The sequence below is a fragment of the Gobius niger genome (assembly GCF_951799975.1).
Source record: "Gobius niger genome assembly, chromosome: 6".
NCBI lineage: Eukaryota > Metazoa > Chordata > Actinopteri > Gobiiformes > Gobiidae > Gobius > Gobius niger.
The window spans coordinates 12,758,562-12,786,148 of record NC_136857.1 but is presented as its reverse complement, the minus strand read 5'-3'; the positions used below and the strand labels follow the sequence as shown (position 1 = coordinate 12,786,148).

The 27,587-nt window shown below is 41.4% G+C and overlaps 2 protein-coding genes and 1 long non-coding RNA gene across 9 annotated transcripts; 1 reads left to right on the top strand and 2 right to left on the bottom strand.

Moving 5' to 3' along the window:
• Positions 1–1,547: 1,547 nt before the first annotated feature.
• Positions 1,548–3,528, bottom strand: kcna10a (potassium voltage-gated channel, shaker-related subfamily, member 10a). Its single transcript, XM_079559188.1, has 2 exons — positions 3,452–3,528; positions 1,548–3,419 (listed from the first exon to the last, which is right to left on the bottom strand). Exon 2 carries the CDS (start codon positions 3,366–3,368, stop codon positions 1,623–1,625), a length of 1,746 nt encoding a protein of 581 aa, XP_079415314.1. The 5' UTR covers positions 3,369–3,419; positions 3,452–3,528; the 3' UTR covers positions 1,548–1,622.
• An 11,684-nt stretch (positions 3,529–15,212) lies between these two features.
• On the bottom strand, positions 15,213–20,915 carry kcna2b (potassium voltage-gated channel, shaker-related subfamily, member 2b). 7 transcript variants are annotated; one of them, XM_079559199.1, is made up of 3 exons: positions 20,567–20,915; positions 19,668–19,826; positions 15,213–19,048 (listed from the first exon to the last, which is right to left on the bottom strand). In XM_079559199.1, exon 3 carries the CDS (start codon positions 18,950–18,952, stop codon positions 17,453–17,455), a length of 1,500 nt encoding a protein of 499 aa, XP_079415325.1. In that variant the 5' UTR covers positions 18,953–19,048; positions 19,668–19,826; positions 20,567–20,915; the 3' UTR covers positions 15,213–17,452. The 7 variants fall into 7 exon arrangements, with proteins under 7 accessions (XP_079415325.1, XP_079415326.1, XP_079415327.1 ...); XM_079559200.1 differs by having other exon boundaries at positions 19,668–19,823; XM_079559201.1 differs by having other exon boundaries at positions 20,588–20,915.
• On the top strand, positions 19,793–20,648 carry LOC306965016. Its single transcript, XR_013793009.1, has 2 exons — positions 19,793–19,901; positions 20,246–20,648. It is a non-coding gene; the product is annotated as an uncharacterized lncRNA (long non-coding RNA).
• Positions 20,916–27,587: the final 6,672 nt, after the last annotated feature.

Here is a 27,587-nt window from a genome sequence, read left to right as displayed (position 1 = left end):
GTGCATCCCAGAAACCTAGCTTACAGTAGCTTACTTTGTGAGTAAGCTAATGTTTATTATCGGACAAAGGGAGCGTAAATTGGTGTGTCACACTTTCATCATAGTTCTCAAATTAGGCTTTAACAAAATAATGACTTAAAACTATCCCCCAGAAATCATTATTTTATTTTTGTACTAACTTAAATTTATGGTGATTATTAAAGATCCGGCGAAGTGAGCCAACACCAATGGTTTGTATCTTTGTAGTGCACTCTTGCACATCTTTTTGATGGAGCTTTTGTGTGCGTTACATTTAAGTAATGTAAGCGATAGCAGAGATAAGTGAGGTCAAGGTAGATTTTAAGCTATTGTGCATGTTTTGGCTTGATGGGGAGAACAAAATACTAAAAGGTAACCCACTTAGATAATATGGCTAAACACTGAGCCATCGTGTAGAATGTGACTGAAAGTAAAGATGGCACATGGAAAAGCCAACAATGCAGCGGAAGAACTGAGTGCTTCCTGAAACAAGTAACAAAACACATAGTAAATTCATATAGAAAAACAACAACAATACTACATCTGTGGAACAGAACGTTATTTACTGGAATCATACATACTCATCAAGTAAAGTCCTAGAATAATTGGAAACTTTATGAACACAACAACCAAGGCTTTCATACCTGCTGGATGTTTTTGAACAGCAATGGCATTTTGCACACAAATAACAAAAAAGATAAGAATTACGCTGATAACATGAAAATAGCTCTATGATGCAGTTGCTACAACAGGTTATTGGATTATTGGATTAAACAGGTAATATTACCACAAGATACAGATAGGCTTTATGATGCAGCTCTTTTTGGTCATGATAGACCACCTTTATAGAACTCAGGTGCAGTTTGTTATTGTGGTGAGGTCAGATTAGAAGACAAGCAGGCATTAATTTCACACATTTTCTCAGATCAAGAATACTGATAACAATGACAGAAGATTGTGTATGGCATTATCATATATCATCCCAATAAGGCACTCCATACTGCTGGATATCAATCCTTGCTACAGCTATTCAAGTGAAGAACCTCAATGAAGGGAAAAATTGCTCCTAAAATCAGGTTCAAAAGGAAGACTTTCAATAGTTTCCTGCTGTTTAAAATGGTATTGACGTGATTCATTGATCAATTGTTAAGTGAACCTAAAACAGAAAGCCTTTGTCACTCTAGCTGGTCGTATATGATAGATGGTATAGATATTCAATCCAGTTCTGGAGTCATTCAAACCTAAATAGTGTGAAAACAAGGACACAGTTTGCATAGCTATGTAGGTAACATATTAGGGAAATACTTTGGTTCTGTACAAAATAATATTGCCAACGATTGAGCCCATAATATATTTGCATTGCATGCTGGGATTAGTGTTTTAAACCTTGGCCTGAATACAACACGCAGACTCAGGATCATGGACCTACCAGTCTTTATCAGTCATACATACAAGGGCCAACAAACTTCAGAATGATTGCTTATTGTAGTGTTGCTACAATTCTGGATTTATCTGAAGGCAATTCTCATTGAGTAAGGTATGATACAATAATTTAAACATCCCTTTGTTTCCATATTAACAAATAAAGTTCAGTTCTCTTAGTCTTATTTGTTTTTACTGTTCGGCCATAGGCCATTTGATTTATTGAGTGAAGAGTTGCTGCACTGTTTATTGGCCTCTGCGTGTTTATTTGCGTCCTCCTTGATTGCTTTCTCAATAGCTTCTGAAAAGGGTGTCTTGTCCTCGGCCTCTGTCTCTCTGTGGTAGAAGTAGTTGAAGTTGGAGACAATGACAGGAACAGGCAAAGCTATGGTCAGTACACCCGCTATTGCACACAAGGTCCCAACCATTTTACCACCCATGGTCACGGGGCACATGTCTCCATAACCCACTGTGGTCATTGTCACAACTGCCCACCAAAAGCCATCTGGAATGCTGACAAACTGAGTGGTCGGTTCGTCTACTTCAGCAAAGTATATAGCACTGGAGAACAGGATGACTCCAATGAAGAGAAAGAAGATGAGTAAACCAAGCTCACGCATACTGGCTTTCAGAGTCTGTCCCAGGATCTGCAGGCCCTTTGAATGGCGGGACAATTTGAAAATCCTAAATACCCTCACTAGTCGAATGATTCTCAAAATGGCCAAGGACATATTTTGTCCTGTGCTCTCTTCTGGTTTGTTTGCCAGTTCTGTGATTAAGGTAATAAAATAGGGAATAATTGAGATTATATCAATAGTATTCATCAGGTTGTTGAAGAATTTCCTTTTGCTTGGACATGCAAAAAATCTGACACAAAGCTCAAAGAAAAACCAAGCAATGCAAGCTGTCTCAATGATAAAGAACGGGTCATTGAAAGGGCTTGGCTTCCCTCCAAATAGAGACTCCCCATCTTGACTCATTGTTCTGTTGAAAGGGTGCCCTGTGGTTGAAACAACTGGATCCAACTCGTCTCTGAATTCTGGGAGTGTCTCCATACAGAAAATAATTATTGATATGATGATGACAAAAAGCGACACAAGAGCTACACCGCGAGCAGCATTAGAAGATTCTGGATACTCGAACAAAAGCCAGAACTGTTTTTTGATGTCATGAGTAGGTAAAGGGACCTCGACGTCCTTTATAAAACCTTCATCTTCTCTAAACTGTTCCATGGCCTCAGTCCCAAGCTCGTAGAAAATGATCTCATCAGCAAACACATCCAAGGGAACATTTGCAGGTCGTCGGATTTTCCCGCCTGACTGGTAGTAGTACAAGATCCCATCAAAACTGGGCCGATTTCTGTCAAAAAAATACTCATTCCTCATAGGGTCAAAGTACTCCATTCGTTTTAGTGCATCCCCCAGGAGTGTCTCTGGAAACTGGTCAAGAGTTTTGAGTTGGGTCTCAAAGCGAAGTCCTGCTATGTTGATGATGACTTTCTGATCTCCATCATCAAGTCCACGTTTATCAACAAACAGGTCTTCACAACACTCTTTTGCCAGTCGACTGAAGATCTTCTCGCTTTCCTTACTACCTTCATTGCTCAGGAGTAACTTCCAGCTCGATATCATGCTAGCACAACTGGTGCGCCCCTGTCGACTTGCCATTGGCAGCGTTGGAGAGTGTGGTGTACTGAGCCTCTGAGCTTGAGAAGGCGGGCAGGGGGAGTTTGACTCCCAGCAGCATGAGGGCAGGTGACTGGGAGAGGCTGAGGCAGCGAATATAGAGGCCCGTCTGAGGTAGCTGCTGGCTGGGACATTACAGTCCTGGGACAGGTCCGCTGTGAGGGCGGTGGTCTCATCAACAAAGTGGTCCACCTCATTCTCAGTGTCCTCAAGGCTTTCAAAGTCTACCAGGGCCACCTCCATGGCTCCAGCTCAGCCACGGTCACCCCCGTAGGTTTTTAAATATGATGCTCTCTCGCTCACACACACACACACAACACACACACACACACACACACACACACAAAAACTGTTGAGTGGAGAGTGGAGAAGCTCTGCTGTCCGGTGTTGAGCAGGACCTTCAAGAGAAAGAAACATGTATAACTCAACTCATACTTTACTTTTTTTTTTAAATACCTGTGTATTATTCACAAAGCATGTTTAAGACAGTCAAAGCAAACAGACTGCTTTAACTTCAGCCAACTCAGAAGATCATAATAGCAACAACTGCAGACAGGACAGACAAACGTCCCTTAAAGTCTGCACTTTTTGAGGCAAGAGACTAGTACGTCTTATAACAACCGCCTTAAAAACTAGAAGTTTTGTTTTGCTCTAGAAAATAAAAACTTTAACACCCCGTAATGTCCCCAGTTTGAGTTGGGGCTGCAGAAGAAGACGATAGTGCCACGTAACTGGGGCTCAGCATATATTAGTACATAATTAACTGGCTGTGGAGTGATAGCCGCCACCAAAATCTCCTTAAGCCACAGTTTATCTGCTGGAAATGTACCTGCCCTGGCGTCAGTTTTACCCAGATCAACATGCATGTGCAGTATGGTTCATGTGGCGGGGCTTTCTGCACTCCAGTTGTATCTGCACACAGCTAAATGATGCTGTAGATGTTTAATTAAAGACTCATCCTGAGTCACCGGTAAAACCACTGATCTTACACCAGGCTGACCGAGGAGAGATGAGAAGAGCTGCTGCAACAGGACTCCAAATGAGGAGTGAAAATATTGTTTTCTGATGTTGAAGTATTTACAGCTATGTTCACTGTTGTGATTACATTCTGTGGAAATAGTGGTCGTTAAATTGGTGGCATTAAAGCACAACTTGAGTTCTCCTTAATCTGCTGTTACAAAAATACAATAATTGACACTGATTATTTATTATTTAACCTTAAACCATTTTAGAATCATTTTTTTTTTTTACAATGGTGATCTGGATTGGAAGCAGACCAAGAATCAACAATATTAAAGAGACACTCACAACGACGCGATACATCATGAACATAGTGTGCAAAATGTCCTCTTTTTTGTTAGTCCAGATTAGAGCACAGTCCACTGTTCCTTCCCTTTCTGTATATTGGCACAGTAGATGAAAAAGCACAAGACAAGGAGAGTAACAGTCGTGATTGCTGTCGCAGAGGGACTGACAGGAGGATGAGAGGGTATCTCCAGATGGGAGGGGGGCAGTGATTGACCAAATAAAATTGAACAAGGATTAAGTAAATATTCTACTCGTACAGATGTTACCTAGATTTTTGAAGTGTTGTTTAAAACGTGAAACTGCGAAACGACTCATAAATCTAACATTCTTGACTATACCTGAGCCTCAGAACAACAAGAGCTTCCTCATACAGTCAACATATAGCAATGCTTAAAAACAAAACAAAAAAGGTAGCTATTCATGTTAGCAAGAAAAAAAAATCAGAATATAGAAATGGGTAAACAAAGCAGCTTACCGTTTCAGTCCTTATTGATCATAGACTTCATCATAAACTGAAATTCCCCTCATCAGAGAAATAGAAAATCGGAAACACAACAGACTGAGCTGCTGGCATGTGCTTCCTCCTCATTGGGATCAGAATGACTAATCTATCACAGACTACATTGGGGTAACCTTACTCTCTGCAGAAACCAGAGCTGAGGCAAAGGCCAGATCACACTTGCACACACAGTGACACAGGCAAACAGGCGCATGCTGAGAAGCCCTTCTCATTAAACCAAAATGAGCATTCAAAAAGATCGTCTAAACGCCTCCCAGACTGACATTTAACATCTACTTTAAGCTAAGGCCATTCAAGTCTATCGAACTGAAAAGACAATACAAGGTCTGTCGTGCTCCATCGGTCAGAACAGTGTGATAAGATCCCCATTAGATTGTTCACGCCTGACTCGCTCCACACAGACGGGCCGTCACCATATCGGACGTATTTACAGTCTTCCAATAAAAGATTCATGTTTAACAACTTCATCACCATGTTCAACAAGGCAAGTGAAAAAAGCGGCCTCCTATCATACAATGACGTCTGATCTGTATTCTGAACATATGTCACACTGCAGGCGAAAAGGGGGATGATTTAGAGTTATTTATTTGAAACCTATGAATGGTTAGTGTTGACATAAGTGGAACTGGCGTAACTCTCAAGGTTCATTTGGTCAGACGCTAGAATTAGAGATGTTGAATTATTTTACCTTTACAGGTTTCAGCCGCTATCTGCACAGAGGTGTGTCACTTATCAGCTGTTCTTTCTTCTAAGTCATGGCCAGTCTGACAGTCCAGACAGGTCCAACAGACAGGCCACACCCCTAACCCGTTGGTCAAGATTTACTTACCTGTTCCTTTTGTCCCACACCTGGGCCACCCTTTTCCAGAGATCACACCCCCGGTTGCCCTGAGACCACTGGGCGGCAGGGGGCATGGACAGTTTGATTGACCTGTCAGGACTGTCAGACTGGCCAAAGTCCAAGGCCGTTCCTTGGAAGAAAGAACAGCTGGTAATTGACACGTCAGACATCTCTTAATGTCTGAACCAAATGAGCCTCGAAAGTTATGAAAATAAGGCAATTTCTGTAAAAATGACCAAAATTGCCTATATTTTCCAAGACAAATCTAAAAAAAATATTGTGGTGAAGCAGGTTCAAGGCCTCTGAATAAACTAATCATTACTGAACAAAGACCGCTAAACCCGGCGACTTTTCTTGGCAGTGTCTACCCCTAGATAACAAACCCAGAAGTGCAGCAAAGGAAGTGACTGAAAATCCTATCAACCATGGAGGTGGCAAAAAGTGAAACTTAATCTGTTGCAGGCCCCCAACTGTTTCCAAGTGAGGTCATTAAGGTCAAAGATAATCCGCCACACGCATACGGACACCGGCGGCCTTACCATAATCTCTTGCATTAGTGTTCATTGCAATAAGAGGGTCTGTAAAGAAATAGTTTTACAAGTTCATCTTTGGCTTGCAGACATATTGAATCTTTATTAAAATAGAAACCTAAAACATCTCTATATATGTATTATATGTATTTAATATAGGTGAGGATAATTGAAGTCACAAGACGCTCACACATGAAGCCCTGCTGCTCTGATCTTACTATTAATACACTCTTATGGTTAGCTCTTTGGACACGTTCTTAATACAACAACAAAAACAAGCCAAAATAGAAGTGCTATGTCTGACATGTTTGTTGTTTTGCCATAGTTAACCCAAAATGTCATTTCCATTTATACAGGCTTGGGACCAGCATTAACAGCACATTGAACTATAAATGCACAAAGTCCCAAACTGCACTGTTGGCCAGCTGACCCCTATGACATCGCCACATGTGTGTAAACATGAGCAGATGTTCTGTCAGATCTGGCTTAAGCACCAGACAATCCTTTGCTGGCGGACCATGAAATTATTATTATTATTTTTTTTACATATTTTAAACCTAATTTTGCATTTAATTTGAATGTTTTGTTGTAACTTTTTTTTTTTTCATTTTGAAAGCTTGAAAATATTTTTAAGTTAGTAGCATAAAGACTCTCTCTCTCTACATCTGTCTGTGTTCATACAGTAGTGCACTCTATTAACACGTTCAGTGGTGTACTCTAAAGTTTTTTTTGTACAATATTTTTTTTTTGGCATGTGTCACTTTATAGAGGTAACTTTTCATTGCCTAAACACCATTGCCTTTAAGCCTTAAAAATATATATAATAGAAACACTACATAGTTCAAGACATTAATATTTAACATGGTTGTCATACTCGGTTTCACTAATTAGGTGACACACTTTGCATCACCCTTTAGCTTTAGCTTCACAAATTCATGTCATGTTTTTCTGCCACACTCGTCAATGATGCACACTGCACAGAAGGACACCCACCTGCTTAGGTCATACTGACTATTATCCAAATGGCAGATTTTTGGCAAAATTTAATGTAACCTCAATCTAAACCCCTTAATCCCTTAATGCAAAGTGAACTATTCATTTCCATTTGATTATGCTGCCAAATCCTGCTACTCATTGAAAATCTGTAAATATAGCGCAGCTCATTCTCACATTTTACAGCTTATCTCACACCATACAGGTATAGTTTGTAACAGTCTTCTTAACTGGTAGACTGACGAACCAGTCACGTCTTTTTTCTTTTTTATGCAGAAGTGCTTAGAACTCTAAAGACATGCCAAAATCTATGTTTATGGACAAACAAATAACATTGGGACAGAGATAAAATAAAAATAATGAGTAACTAACCATTAAATATAATATTTCCACCTTTAGGCTCTGACAGCTGAAGCATCTTTCATGTATTTCAATGCCATGATCTCCACACACCACTTACTGTTTGGTCTCAGGCCAATGAGACAAACACTCAAACCACTCAGATCCATCTATAATCAGGCACTAAAGCCCTTTGTTATCATTACTGCATTATACTCAGTAAATCTAAAATAACAAGTTTAGACAATTAAATTCAATATACAAAGCTAAGAACCCTCTTCAAAATTGTTAATAATACTGCTCCACCCCCAATGAAAGTATCCATTCAACAAACAGCCTGAACATCCTGCTCCACTGCTCACAGAAACAGTGCCATCCCGAAAAGATCTTCTGCCTTTGCACTGACAGCTTTTTCATATAAAACCATTATACAATGGATCAATCATCTCCTTGACATCTGAAGTTGTCGGTAGATTTGAATAATTTCTCTTGAAACTTAAAGAGACACATCCTGGATAACAGTTGAATCGTTCATATGTAATATTGTAGTATGTGTTTTCCTGAAAACAAACCATCTGATACATTTCAAATGGTTATGTTAAGCTAAAGTAAATAATGTATGCATTTGTTAGGGCCACTGACAGTTATTTGTAATGTGTGATTCAATATTGTGCACCTGCCGGGACTGCAGATGGAAAGCATCTTTTCGTTAAGAATAATGTGTTTGTGCTTTCTCCAGATCCACAAAACACATGTGGATTGGTTGGGCGAACTCCCGCGAACCCTCGAGCACCCGATGAAGGGTATAGAGCTGGTCCAGTGTGCCACGACAAGGACGAAATTGTTGTTCCTCCTGGACCCAAGGTTCGCAGAGACAACGGTGAGAGACCCGTCCCCAACCCGAAGGCGTAGGGACACGACCCTCTCATTCACCGGGGTGAACTCTAACACGTGGCGGCTGAGCTGGGGGGCTATGAGCAAACCCACCCCAGCCCTTCGGGCTGTGCCCGGCCGGGCCCCGTGGGCAGAGGCCCGATCACCAGGCGCTCGCATTTGAGCCCCAACCCCAGGCCGGGCTCCAGGGTGGGGCCCCGGTTGCGCCATACCGGGCAACGTCACGATCCTTGCTGTTGTACTGTCCATAGAAGTCTGCTCTTCGTCTGACCCGCCACTTCAGACCTGTTTGCCATGGGAGACACTACCAGGGGCATAAAGCCCCAGACAACATAGCTCCTCGGATCATTCGGGCACTCAAACAACCCCACCACCTTAAGGTAGCAGCTCACGGGGTTGCTAAAAAGTTATGATTATAATTTTTTTAGAAAAAAGTTTATTTGGGTCACAGGTTTATAGAAATCAGACATTTGTAAGATTTTGTAAATTACACTATGGCTGATGAAAAATTACATTTCTTCAGTTCCTTTCAAGATCTTCCTATATCAAACCACTTCAGACACAGCAAAATGTTCAGTATGTACCAGCCACTATGGGCAGGTTGTACTCTAGAGTGGCTCAGTCGCTCTCAACTGGTACGAGAGACCAACAAAACATATAATATATAATATAATCCATTGCTGTTGTGTTCTGCACTTTGGTCAACTATGTTGTTTTTAAAGTGCATTATAAATAAAGTTGGATTGGATTGGATTGGATAATGTCAAATAATGTATATTGCTCAATAATTGATGTGGTTTACGTATTAAATACACAAAGCCACAAAGGCTGAAATTCTAACTAAAAACAACAACCACAACCCGATAACAGTCATTTTAACACTCAAGTGATTCTAAATACTTTTTCTGTACATGAATATTAAATGAAAGGTGCTGTAAAGGCTTGTGACCTTCTAATTACAGTTCAGCGACCCACCAGTTGAGAACCACTGTTCTAGATAATGGTTTGTCACAGGACTGACTTTATTATATTATTTGTAATATAGACATTGATTGCAACAGTAATAGGAGGCTCACGGTCAATCATTAATGTATATTTAATTTAATGACATATACATTAAATGTCATATTTAATTGAATGTATTAAAGTTGTCACTATATTGCAGCAGTAATATATTTATATTACATCCTTGCTCTTAAATGGAACGTTTTTTTTCTCTTCTTACTGTGCATATGTTAGTGGAGGAGGTCTCAGAGAGTCGTTCAAAGATGTTGACTATGAGTGTCTGCAGGCAACAGGCAAAATCCCAGCTGAGGCCAATACCCTCCTCGGGCCGTTTGACAACTGCCCCACACTGATATAAAGAAACCAAGTCTGCACCCCTTTACAACCACATCCACAACAGGGGCAGATTCGGGTGAATTAAAAGTAAACCATTAATCACAATATCTAACTAGATTAATAACTTATAGTAGCTGTACTATATATAGTATTTGTTGAAGGTGCAGTGTTTGTTGTGTGGATAGGTGTCGTGGTGATATTTTGGTTGTACACAACTAAAGTGACAATTGAGACTATTTGAGTAAGTTTTTGTTGGGGCTGCATGAACAAATAGATGCAGTGGTCATTTATGCAAAGCATGGAAGCTGTATGCTTACTCAATTCAATAATACACCTGCTTTATAATTAACTTCACCCAACTACCGTACCTTCACAGACTTTAATATCAAGGACTGATTCATTAGTCTAAATGTATTGTTTCATTGTATTGCACACCACCATTGTATGTTATATAGCACACTTGAAGTATAAGGATGACTGCTCAAATAGCAACTTAAAGGTCAGGTATCACCTCAAGAGCCTGAACTCCGACTTTTTACAACTCCCTTCAACCATCATTTATTAATCTCTGTGCACTATGCAGCAAAGCTCTCTTTAAGAGAACATTGTTTTAACCTGATAACTGCCACCTTAGTGTTCATTTTCTCCAATTATGCATATCTTGATGAAGTGTGCGCTCCCTCAGTGTGATACCTCATCTGAAAGCTTTCAATCAACCCTAATCATGATCCTAACCCCCTGATCAGGAAGTAAATGGGAAACAGGTTAAAAGACCTGTATCTGGGATTCAGACAAGGGCAGTATCGCCATCTGCTGTGGCTCTATTCCATGTCACTAATGTTAAGTGGAAACGGGGTCGTGCGTACAATGAAGACCACATGATACCCTAGTGTGAATGAACCTGCTTTTTAAAGAGGAGATCATGTAACACACTTTTTGACACCCCCAAGCACATCTACACTACAATAATCAGATGGTTAGCCCAAATGGACCAGCACTAAAACTTGTTTAAAACTTAACTGCAAAACTAAAGCTTTGCAGGCGATGTAGGCTACATTGTAACCAATGGCAGCGTGAAGCATATCCCTATCTCTAGGCTAAATAAATTGTGAAATTGTGATTTTACGCACTACAGATATCTTGTTGAAATGTTAAACCTAGAGAACAGTAAAAGGAAGAGTCACAGCGTGTCTTACCTTCACAGAAGTCGCGTCGCCACAAACTTTATCAAACTTTGTCCCTCGGGTCGGACCAAAGTCATGGTGTCTGGTGCGCACTGGAGGGACTCTCCGCCGCGCGCGCCCGGTCTTCGGCTCCGCACGGACAGTAGTCACAGCGGAGGAAATGCTCCGGCCAATCAGCCACGAAGGGCCAGATGTGACCGTGATATAACACCGACAACATTGCTATATCAATTTGGCCAAATCTCCACTTGCAGAAATTCTCGTGTCCTCCCTGGTGTTTTCTAGCTGTCAGTCACTCTCTGAAGGCGAGTGACTGTGAGAGGGAGGGGGGATGACGGAGATTAAAATAGGATCGTTTCCGACAACTATGCCCGACACTTGTCTTGTCCCAATAGCCTATTACCAATTAGGCTACATTGTACTATCCAACCAATGGCGAACAAATAAACACATATACTTAGAGCACTGAATTGTGTCTAGGTTGTAATTTTTTGGTGTTTTTAAATGTGTTTTATCTTTCTGTGAAGCACTTTGGTCCTCCTGGTGTTGCTGTAAAGTGCTATATAAATAAACTTTGATTGATTGATTGATTGAACACACGTATGTCTTGTCTTTGCAAAGTGCTAAGCACCTATTGCTAACTTTAATCTGTAAAACAGAAGCCATAATGAAGCCATATAGCCTAAAGCATTTTCATGTGACATTTTTTAGTGACTTGCGGCTTCGCGCTCTTTTTAAAAGTAATTGATTTGAGCAGCGCCATGCATCGCCTCAGACCGGAGACTTGGACAATTAGACGCGTTCTACCCTCACGGTCGTTAGTGGAAGCAGGACTCCCTCTGCTGGTGAAAACGGGCACAAAAAATTGTGAATAAAATTAATATGGGCATCAATGCACATTTGATAGCAGGCTATACAGACCTACTGTATATTCATGGACTACAGGAACAAGCAAGGGTTCAAAATACAATGCCAAGGTTCAACTTTATTACTGTCCCGAAGGAAATTATTATGCAGCAGGTGTCCACACATGATGCAGCATAATGCAGAAATACAGAATTAGGAAAGGCTATTATCTAAACCGACTACAAAGAGGCCAATCAATCTATCTGGGCCCACATAAGAAGGTCGAGAGTCAGGTCGGCGTAGTTAACTTTTTACAAGGGCGAAAAATCATCTGGAGCAGGACAGGAACCGTAGGCTTAGTGGATGAAGTGATGATGAATTATTAATGCAGAAGGATATTTTGAGACCCAAAAAAAAAAGAGAAAGGGGAGCGAGCGAGCGAGCGAGAGAGAGAAAGAGAGAGAGAGAGAGAGAGAGAGAGAGAGAGAGAGAGAGAGAGAGAGAGAGAGAGAGAGAGAGAGAGAGAGAGAGAGAGAGAGAGAGAGAGAGAGAGGCAAATGGATAGCCTGTAATTTTTAACCCTGATCATCTTTTATGCGATGTGCATTGGATTACTACTAGCATTTAGGGTACATTGCAGAATACGGTGTTCTTCTGTGCTTCTAGAAAAAGGGAGATACATTTATTGATCTTTGAGTTCAATGCCATGGAGTGAGTTTCTTGGTACCTTTGAATATTCTTGTGTGTGTAAAATGTGAGATATTACATTGTAATTCTTTAGAGACCCACACGAGGGCAGACAAAGTCATAGTTTGCGTATGCACAGTATAGGCCTAATTTTTTCAACGTATTACTCAAGAAACTGGCACAAAACTAAATTAAGGACTTTCCTTTATTTCAATAAAGGTCTGGTCTGAGATGTCTGATGCATTTCCTTTGACCTGCTGTAGCCACTCCTCCAGTTTGGGAGTCACTGCCCCGTGTGCCCCAACGACTGAATTGTCCGAGGGGCCTCTTTGCACAGTCTACACCTGGAGTCTTGACTGTGTGGTAGGTCTGGGCCTCTATTGCTCTGATGCTCAAGGCCTGATGCAGCTATGATGAGCCTGTGTATTATCCTTCAGTCCAGCTCTGTGGTAGGATTTCCTGATATCCGCCTCTTCACTTATGTTTTGGTGGTACATCCCATGTAGGGGCTTGTCCTTCCATGACAAGCACCTCATCCTCTGTTCCCAGTTGTCTGAGATATATAGGCTTCAATGCAAAAGACGGGAAGTCTCTATCACGTTCGGTCCACCAACATATTGTAAAATCCCTATAAACCTTTATTGTCAACCGCCCCCTCCATTTTATTCTGAGGTTTATTTAAGATATGTGAGCACTGTGCACGTAAGTGTCTCTATGATGGAGAGGGACAGCAGAATGTAGGCTGAACCCATAAATCAATTGTACTCATTAAAGGCATTGACAGCCGGTGGTCCCATGAGCCACCCTTCTTTTCCTATATATCAAATCTTGCCTTTGAAAATTTCACTCCCCCTCAATCATTGAGCAGTAGGCCTCTAACCGTCATGATGCTATTTGGGGTATTTTCATTGCTGCTGTTAAACCACCCAGTAACAATTGCTTATACGTCACTTCAGAGCAAGAAGGAGGCAATCCCCATCTCCACAAAGGAAACCTGAAGAGCTAAAAATAGAACAAGCTACTATAGGGGAACCCAAAATCCTCCCCTCCTCCACGCTTGCACACATATTCGCTGGTGGGAGTAGAACATGGATATAAACAGCCAGGTTCCCCTATGGAACATGCTCTGCAATAAAGAAAGCTCCACTGGACATGCTATTAACTGGGATGTGTATTAGGTTATAAATCAGCTTCACAGCAATAAACCCAAGTGCCCAAGAGGTATTCACTTAGAGACAGTAACAGCTTGAAACACACAAGTGCAAATCCTCTCTCCATCAACTGTTAAAAGGAGGAGTGCCGGCAATAGACAGAGACTAAACTATTTCTAAATAATTAATTGGCTGATGATTTTTCATCAACAAACACCTTTGTCTCCCCAGAAGATTTTTCAGTTTCAAAATAAGAAATAACATTGGTCTTGTTTTAAGCCTCAGCTCTGTTTAACTGTGATCCTGTTCCATGTCCCCATTCTTTAGTCTGTATGTTAGTCCAACCTCTGAATTGTATACATGTGATTATTAAAAAAGCACTGGTGGACAATTTATATCACAGCTTTTCTGCCAAAAGACACAGAGCCCCTTGGCAAATGAAGTAGTAATCATTTCATCAATAACCATTCATTTTGGTCCACCGCCTGAGCACTGTCCTGGGCTGACAAATTAGCTGCAGGGGAGGATTGTCTTATGGTGTTGAAGTGATGTAGTGAGAGGAATGGATATATACAGAACTCTGAATGTTTGGAAAGGGAATACTGATATGGGGCAAAGGAGAAAAAGCATAAAATAATGACTGAAGGAAATTTTACTTGGGTACCTCAAATCTTCATATCTTTTGTAACAGTTGGTGACAATGCAAAGTGCCAAAAGCAAAAATATTACGCGCTATGATGTGCACGTCTATACCAATCGATCCTCAACTACAAAGGAAAGAGTCCCATCAAATGTTTTCCACTCCCCCTCCCTCAAATGCATCTCATCCTCACTTTCATTGTCCATGCTTTTATAAATAGAGCACTTTGCTTTCTGAGTAAACCACAGAGAGCATAAGATTCACTTAGTGAGCGGAGTAGGGCACCGAACCACTGAGAAGGTGAAGGTCGATAGGCAATTCAACTGCACCTCTATAATGGACATGAAAGCACTAGCATTAGAGGGCTGCCATAGTGGTACTCAGGCCAATTTATCCACTACAGGAAGTAGACAGTCCTTAAGCTGCAAAAATAAACAGCACTTTTCACATATACATTTGTCAAAAATAATAATGCATATTGGAGTAGTTATTCACATATTCATATCTGATATCTGATTTATTCGTGCTGTTTGGAACCACTTTGACATAAACTGGAGCTGAGACTTTAGCAACACCGATAGTAGCTGTAAAATAGTAGTTCACAGTTAATACATTGTTTGCAGCTAAGCAAATGTTGCCTTTCTTTTTACATTCTTTTAAGCATGTTATGAGCAGGAGACATAAAATCAGGTATGAATATGTACATATATAGTCCCATTATGTGTATTACTTTAAGTGCTTCAGAAATTATAACACCAAATTAAACACACACAAAACACATGATGACAAGTGAAAGATCACATCTTAAATTAAAACATAATGGATTTCCTTGTTTTGGTCCAAATTTAGACAATATCTCACAAGCAATACAGCCTTTATTAATTGGTTTATTTGACAAGCAAACACTTGCATTCTCTGCTATAGAGGAGCAGGGACATGGGAGAAGCATAGTTTTATAGCAGAAGCTTTAGGCTTTTAACACACAGTTCATTATATTTTTTATTTAGTGCATGGCTACATGTGCCTCTTGACTCTCTTACTCTGCCTTAAGTCCATTCGCTTCCTTCGAAATCTCAGACCATTGTTAGATTTCCAGAACCACATCTCAGACACAATGAGGTTATTATGTATTTAAGGTTATAGGTTTGCTCTATTGTGAGAGAAGACTTTTGGTCTTGATAAGGAGCACAAAAAGTCCAACAAAGCTGCCCACATCGACATGATGTACAGTTAAGTGCTGTGGCAGTTGTATTAGCACACGTCTCATTATAAACAGGATGTGGGCAGTGAATGTCACTTCACATCAGTTCAGTTTAAATATCAACATCATCTGTAAGGTATGGTTGTATTTTTTATAAAAACAAGCAGTTACTGCTAATTCAGAACACCAAAGCCTCCTTGGAGTGCGTACTGGACTCCTGGGTTGTAAACAGCATAACAGGAAATGCAAAGAGCACCAGGTTCCTCTGACCCAGGTTCAGTCCTACATAGTCTAAAAGCTCCATGTCCCCATTATTATCCCATCTCCTCTGCTTTTGACCGATGCAGAGGTGAATAGGATTTACTACAAATGGTACTCAGGAGCTTTGCACAAACACACTGAAAACACTGTATAAGGCAGTGCAGCTGTTGTGCTTCTTACCTGACGTCTGTGAAGTGAGGAGCTTGATCCAAGTTATTATCTATGGTTGCTGTGCTATAGTTTACTTTGTACTGACTTGTAATATTGGCAGGAGTTAAATACAACATATACTGAACATAGGACATGTCTAGCATATATGCTATTGCACTTGGTTTTAGTCATATGAATATATACTTCACATTGCTATGTATCTTTTAGTGCATGCTACAATGAATACTTTACATGCAGCAATATAAAAGCTAGCTTTTAAAAATAGCCAATTAAGGACAATTACCTCAAGCAACAGCACAACTTTGCTTTAAAGATACTAATGCAATAATGAAATGACACCAGAATAGGACTCATTAGGACACTCTACAAATGTAAACAAGATCTTATTATGTCAAGATATGCGGTAGGCAGCACATTTGTATCAGGCCCAAACAAGGACAGTAGAGTAGTATTGTGTTGAATCGTGAACGTGGCAATTTAAAGTGAACATTTTTACAAGTGCTTGTTCATATTATCTTTTAAGATTCTACTCATTAATGGCTTTAAAATTCACTTTTTCACTATTATTTCCAATATCTTTTTTCTGAAAATGAAATGCTCTGAACTGGTGTAGAGAAATGGATACAAATGGGGCAGTGATAGTTAATACAAATATAGCTATGGTAAAATTAGAAAGATTTAAAATAGGCACTCACATGTAAAATTATGAACAAAAGATCAAATATGCACTTAACATTGTGTAAACACCACTTTGTCTTTTGTAAATCTAGAAAAATAAATCTGTTTGTCCTTCAAACTCTTTATAACTGAATCATACAGACTAAGTGTCAGCGCAAGACCCCAGACAGCGCACTGTTTCAGAGCTATTCCTCTCAAAAACAGCTGTGATGCTGTCCCTTTAATCTGGCCTGTTTCTCTGTAAGACACTTGGTAATGGAAGTGACAGAACAAAATTTTGTCATAATGTACACTATTATTTTACTGTAATTTTACCTCATACAAACCTAGATGAACCTTTTGATGTTACGTGTTACACTTTTACGTCACTTATTGATATATTTCAAGCAACATTTAGGGGCAGTTTGAGCAGAAGGCAGCAACTTGTGGTCCCAGCACATTAGTAGGTTATTATTGTTGAGCTACTATTTGGCTACCGCTAGCAGAATGACTACAGTTACATAACTTAGAGTACCTTCATGCAGACACCAATAATGTCTCGAATAAAATGGCAGTTCTTTGCTCTCCAGTCCATGCCTTGCAGGGTCCCGAAGACCATACTGGTCATACTGGTGAATGTGGTTAACCTCAGGTACTGTATCAGCTCTGGGTTAACATACACTGTGGGTGCCGTGACAGGCCTTCACACTTGTGTACTTAAGGCCCCAGTGGACCCAACTCATCTCTAGTAAGGCAGCTGACATTATACATCCGTGCGCATCTTCGTGATGTTGACATAGTTAGTGTTGGTCAATGTGCAGTTGCCGGTCTTCATGCTCTCAGGCCTAAAATCCTCAGTGCTATGGTTCACTGCCTCCTGTATCTCCACATAGTCCGACTTACTGAGAGTGGAGCCACTGCCGCTACGACCACTCTTCTTCAGGTCATCTGCAGAGCCTGCCTTTGGCATGCTGGGAATGTTCAAGTACTGTGCCTGCTCCTCTCCTTCTGTCTCTCTATGGTAGAAGTAGTTAAAGTTGGATACAATGACAGGTACCGGCAAGGCAATTGTCAACACACCAGCGATGGCACAGAGAGAGCCCACAATCTTCCCGCCGATAGTTGTGGGGACCATGTCTCCATAGCCCACTGTGGTCATAGACACCACGGCCCACCAGAAGGCTTCAGGAATACTGTTGAACTGAGACTGCGGCTCGTCGGCCTCAGCAAAGTACACTGCGCTGGAGAAGAGGATCACTCCAATGAACAGGAAGAAGATGAGGAGGCCCAGCTCACGCATACTGGCCTTTAGAGTCTGTCCCAAAATCTGCAGCCCTTTTGAGTGACGGGACAATTTGAAGATCCGAAACACTCTCACAAGACGGATAACACGGAGGATTGCCAAAGACATGGCCTGCTGTCCCGCCTCTCTGTCCTCTGGCTTTTCTGCTAGCTCTGTACCAAGGGTTATAAAATAAGGAATAATGGCAACAATGTCAATGATGTTCATGATGTTCCCAAAAAATCCAGCTTTGCTCGGACAAGCAAAGAACCTCACAAGGAACTCAAAAGAAAACCATATGATACATAGTGTTTCTACAATAAAAAAAGGGTCCGTGAAATATGTGGAGGTATCATATGTCGATGTGGTGTTGGACATTGATGGGAAGAAGTTATACATTTCCTCTTCTTCGTTTCTGAAAACTGGCAATGTCTCTAAACAGAAGCTAACAATAGAAATGAGAATGACCATGACTGAAATAATAGCAATGATACGAGCCGGCCCTGAGCTCTCCGGGTATTCAAAAAGGAGCCACACCTGTCTTTGAAACTCATTTTCTGGCAACGGCCGCTCTTCTTCTTTTATAAAGCCCTCATCCTCTCTGAAGATCTCCATGGCTTCCTCGCCCAACTCGTAGAAACGAATCTCCTCAGAAAAAATATCCAAAGTAACATTGACTGGGCGGCGTAGCCTTCCTCCAGACTGATAGTAATACAGGATGGCATCAAAGCTGGGTCGATTCCGATCAAAGAAGTACTCGTTCCTCAGTGGGTCGAAGTACCTCATCCTCTTTTTGGGGTCACCCAGCAGAGTTTCAGGAAACTGGGAGAGTGTCTTGAGCTGCGTCTCGAAACGCAACCCGGAGATATTGATGACCACCCTCTCACAGCACTCGTGGTCTGGCTCTGGGTCATACTGGTCCAGCGGCTGACCCGGATGAGCCGCAGCCTCATCCACCGGGTCGCTTGTGGCAACCGTCATATCGGAGGGGGAAGGGGCCTGCAGCTTTCACACGGGACGGTGGCCACAGGGCCAAACAGATGTTACAAAAACTTGATCCACTGGAACACTTTTCAACTGCAAGAAAAGAAAAACACCATAAATTAAATGTATTTCCTTTCAGGTGTAATGTATTACAACATTCTCCTTTCAGTGAAACAGTGTAGACTGAAATTATTATTAGTTTGTGGGGGTTGATCATTTTTACTGTTGGCTCCATCGTGTCTCTTGTGTGTATTCTGTAAGGAGCTCTCTCTGAGCCGGTTGTAGATCGATGTGGTCCAGTAATACTGTATCAGCGCTCACTCGACGCAATTACTCCAAACAAATCACATTACACACTGAGTGCTGCACAGAATGCTTGCAATGAATGCACCTTTGTCTGTAGTACTATGGACATTACTGAAATAATGCTGTTTATTATCAAAATATTTTGATTGATATTGAGAAAAAAGTGTAAAAACAGCTTTTTTTTATTTATTCAGTTAGACAACTAGATTATATGATGTTTTATTGGCAAATTAATATAATAGCCTATCAATTACATAACACAATTTCCTCCACTCTCGATGTATTACAACAGCTCGTGTTTGGAGGATATAAGTTTAACTGATGCCGGCGGCAGTCGGTATTGGGCGACTTTAGGAGGAGCGTCTAAGTGAAATGTATTTGTTAGTGAAATCCGGATAAATCCTACCTATGGCTACCGAAACTTGAGTAGCTTGTTTACAATCCGCCTTCTCCTTACGCGCCAGTGATGCTGCAGATTTGTAGACCTCCCGTGGCGTCAATCAAACAGTCTCCTCTCTGACAGCCATGTAGGCCTACCAAGTCACCCGTCGTCCGTCCGACTCTGCTGTGGCGCGGTGGCGGCGTGGGAGTGGGAGAGACACGCGTGAGGACGCAGCCGGGAGTCACCCCCCAAGAGCCAGTGAGCGGTACAGACATGTCGATGTGCAAGCAGCTATGAACCCAACTACGGGCTCAAGCGGTGAAGGGGCAAAGGTGTTGTTTAGCGTTGGCATTCGCAATAATAACCCAGTGCAAAGCTACTCCCATACAGTGCAGTGTATCTGCAGAAAATTACGACGGGGGAGTTGCGTTAGTGGATGCGCTGATGTCAGGGTTTTAGCTGGCATGCCAAATCACCTGTTTGATCCACAGTTAACATTACGCTCGTGTTTTAGCATGTGGTGGTTAAAGTAGTTGTGTGGCCATTAAATCCAATCATCTTTCTTTCTTATTGGGAAAATCCACGTGAACGCACTGGTGAAGCACAACAAATGCAGGCGTATATTCACTATCCATTCCATGGAACAGTCTTCAGATGGCGCTCAGACGGTCGGAACTCGGAACAGATCGCCAAATCAGGGCAAGTGTGTGTCAATCAGGGGCATGCATTTAGATGTTCAAACATACTTATACGTATCATACTTGCTTGTGAGAGAGTTAGTTTGAAGTGGCGGGTGTCAGACATGCTTAAGCCATTTGCAACTCTCTTCTGTGTGGATCATAACAGACTTCATGCACTAAACAAGCAGCATAGCATTAGTGGAGGACATGGATTCATTGCAGATATGGCATGCAGGAATTCACCCTGTTTCTCTTGGTACGCACAATCTTAAGTCCTCTTAAAAAGGCGCCTTGAAGTGATCAGTCCATTCCGTCCAGTTTCCTTTTTACAAAAAAAAAAAACACTATACACGGCGACTGTGACATCCCATCACGACCTGTTGTTGTGAATCTGCCGGCTCCCCACATGTCTCATATTTCTCATCAAACTTGATGCGCGTGGGCTGCATTTGGACATCGCAGCGCATACTAAAAGCTTCTCGAGCGCCTCGCCCCATCCTCACGGACTGCCTCTCTACCGACACTCCTGCCCTCCGTGCAGCACATTAAAGGGGAAGCGCCACGCAGTGGAAAAGGGTTGCAGCCAGGCATCGACAAGCAAGGACAAAAACACGTACCAACAAAATCACATTGGTCCAATTGTGTAGGGAGTCTATCTCAGCACAAGAAGTTCCACGAATTTCTGCTGTGGAAAATGGGTCAGAGCTATTTTTGAATCCTGAGAGTTATTTTTAATCATTGTTTCATGTTTCCCACTGTTTGATCACAGTCTTGACATCATAGTCCTACACAACACTGAAAAAAAATATCTGTAAAGCAAATAGCCTGTAAATGTAAAAATGTACAAATAAAATACAGGTAAACACAAAGCCAGGTTCACATCTACAGTTTGTCATACGTAATTGCAATAACTCCCATTTTGAACTTATTAAAATGAGGCAAAGACACTTTTGTTCAACATTTTTATTCAATAGCCATTTTCATTCACATCCTGCATATTCCCGTACAACAAACTAGATTTAAAAAAAGAAGCCCTTGTTTCCTGGCCTTATCATCCAAAGTGGGGAACATGGAAACCAATGAGTATGGCCATGGGGGAGATACTGTATAGGTATTCCATAACATCCCATGAGAAAACACAATGATAAGTGTGCATTTCCTCAAGGCCTTGGATACATTCACCTTGCATATGGGGCAGGTTCAATATTAATGAGTTTCAAAATGTCAAAGTACTGGTGGGGAGGATGACAAGGGGCAGGGGGACTGTGTGGCGCCCACTGCCTGTTATACGGGGGGCGTTGACAGTTTTACATGACGGATGATGAATGGTCAGAACTCTTAAATCCCTATGGTGTATGGAAATGAGCACAGGCCATTATTGAAGGCGGCAAGGTGGCTGAGTGGTTAGGGCTCACACAGAAAGAAGGTCCTGGACTCACTCCCTGGGCCATGTGGTCCTTTCTGTGTGCTGACCATCATCCTGGCTCAACATCTGGATATGGGTCCCCAGGCTCTGCAGGCGGCTGACCACGGCTGGCCCAGCGGCATCAAAGGATGGGTCAAATGAAAAATGAAAGTCGCTATTGTGGCTGCCTGTCCATGTGACACAGATCTTAGCCTATCATCCCACACGTTTGCAACAGCATGGCTCAATTGTGTCCATTGCGTTCCACATGTCCCATTGTGAGCTATGGGAAAGGCAATCTCTATTCCCCAAATGTGACGCCACAATTCTTCAACTGACAGACTAATTTCTCTCAAATATTTTTAACAAAACTGTCAAAATCTGTGTTAGTGAGCACTTCTCCTTTGTTCACCTATCATGTGTGGCATATCAAGATGCTGATTAGACTGCATGAACACTGCACAGGTGTGCCTTAGGCTGCCTACAATAAAAAGACACTCTGAAATAGTCAGTCGGGTCACACACCAGATACTGACTGGTTGTTAATAATAATAATAATAATAATGCATTGGTTTTATATAGCGCTTTTCTGGACACTCAAAGACGCTTTACATTACACTATTCATTCACTCCATACTCGGTGGTGGTAAGCTACTATTGTAGCCACAGCTGCCCTGGGGTAGACTGACGGAAGCGAGGCAACCAGTCTGCGCCATCGGCCCCTCCGACCACCACCACACACTCACTCACGCATTACATTCGCTAGGCTTCCTGGTGTTACCAAACGGTCTCCCATCCAAGTACCGACCAGGCCCTTCCTGCTTAGCTTCCAAGGTCTGACGGGATTGGGCATAGCATAGGCGGTATTATTGAGTGTGGCCTGTGTAATGCTGGTCCATTCCTCCTCAATGGCTGTGAGAAGTTGCTGGATATTGGTAGGAAACAGAAAAAGCTGTTGTGTGCGACAATCCGGAGCATCCCAAAGATGCTCAATGGGTGACATGTCCAGTGAGTATACTGGCCATGCAAGAACTGAGATGTTTTCAGCCTCCAGGAATTGTGCACAGATCCTTGCAACATGGGGCCGTGCATTATTATGCTGCAACATGAGGTGACGGTGAATTGCACAACAATGGGCTTTGGGATCTCATCACCGCATCTCTGTGCTTTCAAAGTTCTGTCAATGAAATATTCCTGCCTACCTTCACACACAGGATTAATCTGTGATGAAAACAGCTTTCCAACGTGCCAGACACCATCGAATAGTGGCATTTGCCCACTCAAGTCGGCTATGACGCCACTCATGAACTGCAGACAGGTCTGGACCCCAATGAGGACGACGAGAATGCAGTTGAGCTTCCCTGAGACTGTTTGTGCAGAAATTCTTGCAGCTGTCTGGTCTCAGACGATCTTGGAGGTGAACATGCTGACTGGAGGCCCTGATCTCGTTACATGTGGTCTGTAGTGAGGCTGGTTGGATGTACTGCCAAATTCTCGGAAACGCCTTTGGAGACAGCTTATGGTATGAACATTCAATGCACGGTAACAGCTCTGGTGAACATTCCTGCAGTCAGCCTGGCAATTGTATGCACCCTGGAAACTTGCATCTGTGGCATTGTGCTGTGTGTAGAACTGAACATTTCACAGGGTCCTTTTATTGTAGATATATAAGGCACACCTGTGCAGTATTCATGCAGGCTAATCAGCATCTGGATATGCCACATGGATTCTCTTGACAAAGAAGTGCTCACGAACACAGATTCATGAATCTGATTTGAGAGATATGGGTCTATTGTGTATATAGAAAATGTTTTATGTCTTTAATGATATGCTCAAGAATGCTTTCCAAATAATGACCCTCATGACTTTATAACTGTCTGTGCTCTAAAATAGATATATCATTGCCTTTTGGGGCGACAGTGGTGCGGATGATAGAGTGGGTTGGCTCATGATCGATGTGTCCTGGGGCAAGACACTTTACTCAACTTGCCTCCAGTGCCTCATTGGTGTATGAATGGGTGAGTGGTTCCATGCTTTAAGGCACTTTGGGTAAAAGCGCTATATACAGTAAGAGCTCTATACAGATAGATATCCATGTGTACAGAAAGTATGTACACTGTTTGCCAAAATCTTTGTGTTTTTGTCAGACACATAACTTTGTCAAAGGTTCCAATAAAGCATGAGATTTATATATATATTTTTATGGTAATAAAAAATTACATGGACTATCCTGGAATTGAAATAAACAGACCCATGTAGCCTTCTGTTTTGTTTTTTTGAAAGACTGAAGAACTTTTAAGGTGTACATCTTCATAGAGGAAAGGCGCAAGTGTTGAGTGATGCACCTGCTCCTCATGTTTGGACACTTTCTGAAATATCAGACTATTTTGGGGCCCTTAATCTTGTCTGTCTCATTTGTGCTCTCACCTTGAAGCCGGGCCAAGTCTGTCCAGATTGCCAGCATTGATTCTGTGTTGTTTTCAGCCAGACAGACCAGATGGAACCGTACAGGGAAACTCAAGAATGCTTTCCAAATAATGACCCTCATGACTTTAAAACTCTGTCTGTGGCAGTATATGTTTGCTTTTAAAATAGATTGGAATATCATTGACATTCTGGAGCTATAGAGGAAACTCATTTCAGAGTCGAACCTTACCGTACTATTCTATTTTAAAAACAAAAAGGCATTCAACACACAGGGTCTGATTTACCAAGCATTTGTACTTGTGCCTGTGTGTGTTTTTGCCACTTATACAGTAAATGCTAAAAGGCAACAGCGCAAACTCATTTATATATCAAATTTGTGCCACTCATAATGCCTTCTAATGATAAATCAGGTGCAACACGCTACAAATTTGCATGTGCTAATTTTAAGTAGTTTTCTTATCTTGCCGTATGTGTGACTTACAACAACCAAATATACCTCCTTGTGACATAATATTTTTTTTTCCTTTTACACCTCATGCCTTTCCTGTCACACTCTCCATTTATTCAGGCTTAGGATTGGCACTAGGAGTTGCTTTTCATTAGTTCTGCGAACCAAAACATGAACTTCTATTTATTTTGTCTTTCACTGTCAGTATGTGAGTCAGCAGATCCATCGCTCACATAAAAGACTCCACCCTTCCCTCTGCAACAGAACATGAGCAGAAGTGAGAGAGGGGAGAGAGGGAGGACGGAGAAACAAGGGCAACTTGTGACAGAGACCGCAGGGAGGAGCTGCGTCCCAGACGACCTCGGCTCATGATGCGGCAGGTGAACTCAACACAGTGATGCTACTTTGTCTATATCAATGGACATCAAACCTTTCACACCAAATACCACCCTTTGGCTCTAAGAATACCACCAGCTCTAAACTAGGTTTATAACAGGGAAATATCAGGCCTTTGGTCAAAGCCAGGTCTAAAAGTATGAAACCATTCTAAAGAAGTCTCAAAACTTAAGTGGACAAAATTCCAAGTAAAGATAGAGCCCGAGTATCTCTGGGGTATCATTGGAAAGCTCATGGTAACGTTGCAATAACTTGAGGCTTGCATCGACATCCACTCTTCCACCTAAAAAGCTGTAGTAAACAGAATGCATCTTTGCAACTTAATTTATCCAGGCTTAGGACGAGCAAAGTGATGGCTGACTTTTGACTTTGAGTAACTTAGAGTTAAAGGCACACTGCGTAACATTTTGGAATAGACTGTTGCCATCAACACAGAAAATATAATTACTGCAGCGGGTAATCAAAGAATGGATTTGAATGAAGACCTAACCAATTTAAATATCAAGTTCTGCTGCCTTTAGTCACATCTCCATGGAGACGAGCTGGAGAAAATAAATGCTTGTATTTCAATATTATTTATTGGGTACAATGTTACGCGGTGTGGCTTTAAATTGAAACACAGAACAGCCTCCCAAAAGAAACATTGTCTGACATTACTCTCGGTGTGATCATTTTGTTTGGTCATATTCTGTAAGTCTATGCCCATTTCCACAGAGTGCTCCTTGTACAATGAGGATGGTGCCATGTATCATTAAATATGTGCTTTATTTCACAGCATAAAACTACAATATTGTTTCTTGTGGTTACTTTCGGTTGTCTTTCACTGCCATAAAATCAAGTAAAAATCAATATGAGCTCAACCAGTGGGTGTGGCTTTGGCTGTGCTGTGAGAAGCTTTGGTGAGTTGCAGTCTTGTGTGTATGTGTATGTGTATGTGTATGTGTATGTGTATGTGTATGTGTATGTGTATGTGTATGTGTATGTGTATGTGTATGTGTATGTGTATGTGTATGTGTATATATATATTTCTTTCTTTTTTTTCTAGTTTGGCCCGTGAAAAGAAAAGCAGAATGGATAGTGCATACAGATAAAGGTCATCGCGACAATGTGATGAGTCATCCCGCCGCCCGTTGCACTACTATCGCTCTATCTGCAGCCAAGACTCCTCCTGAGTGCTTGTTTTGACAGCAGTCTTTTAGATGATTGGCAGAAGCCAAACTGACTAAAAATACTATAATAACATTGTTTTTTTTTTTAACATTGTAGGGGCAGAAAAAGAAAGTCAGTCCATGAGATGCAGGTGTAGATTTGAACATATTCTTTATTTTGTCTTTTCACAATGACATTCTTTACCCTATGTTAATTTGGCATAGTTTGTGAACCAGTATTTAAGCTTGGTTGGGGCCTTTATAAAAGTAAAAGGGCTGTTACTAATATAGCATTGTCGTCAAATGGACTGTGTTGTGTAATGTCAATCTTTGAGTTACTCTATTGTCAATCTGAGTTACTCTGTGAGCTACTGTTGAACCTTTGTCACATAGAGTAGAGTAGAGTCTGTATGGTTTGCTTATAGTTAGTCATGCTCTGTGTTCTCCATGTAAAGATGTGTAATAAATTACCACTCGAAAAAAGTAAGTGCTTTTTTTGTCATTGTACAACCGTACAATGAAATTGTGTTTCAGACTTCAATGCTGTTTATTTTACTTCACGATAGTTAGTCTAAAGTTAATAAGAAATTCCACAACAGTTGTTACTTACCATCCCGATGGCCTGTAGGATCAATTGTGTTTTTAGATATTCACTGCTGATGGAACCGTATCCATGATCACATATGCATTTGTTATGGTAAATATTGAGACCATATTCAATAAAACCGGAGAGAAGTTGTCGTGAGTCAAGCGTGCCGATTTATTGGACATGTGCACATGGAGACACATCAAGTACCGAGATACAAGATGCTCTGAAGCGCAGTTCAGAGCTCACAGTATTTATACACAAAGATAAACAATGATCATACGATTGTGGAATGCCCCCAATGGTGTAATGGTTCAGATTGACCTAAGACATTCAAAAACGCTGACGAAGATGTATTAGACAAACGTCGCCACAGCAAGGACGCAGACACCCTGTCTCCAATTCGAGATAAGATGTACTGCCCCGGCCACGCAGGTGTCCGAGCAGGTGTCCCTTAGCTGTAAACACTGTCTCTTAGCTGTAAACAGGGTACAGTGCGTACTTGTCCGTCGCTCATAACACATACGTAATGTGATTACAATAAAGCACATAATAAACGTATAATAATATATAATATACAGTTGGATTTCCAAAATTTCCATAACACATTCCATTACGAAAACCTACCAGAAATCAGAAAAAAACATGAAATAAAATTGATCCTGAGGCGGAGCCACCAGGATGGAAAGTAAAGGCGCCAAGCTGACCACCCACACAGCCTCTGGGTCACTGAAAGGTCAAAAACACACTAATATTAACTTCTTTTTTTTTACATAAAACGTTTCATTGTGCACCTTTATTATAATTTTTGTAACAATTTTCTCCAAAGTAAAACTAAATTTCCTGTCCACATA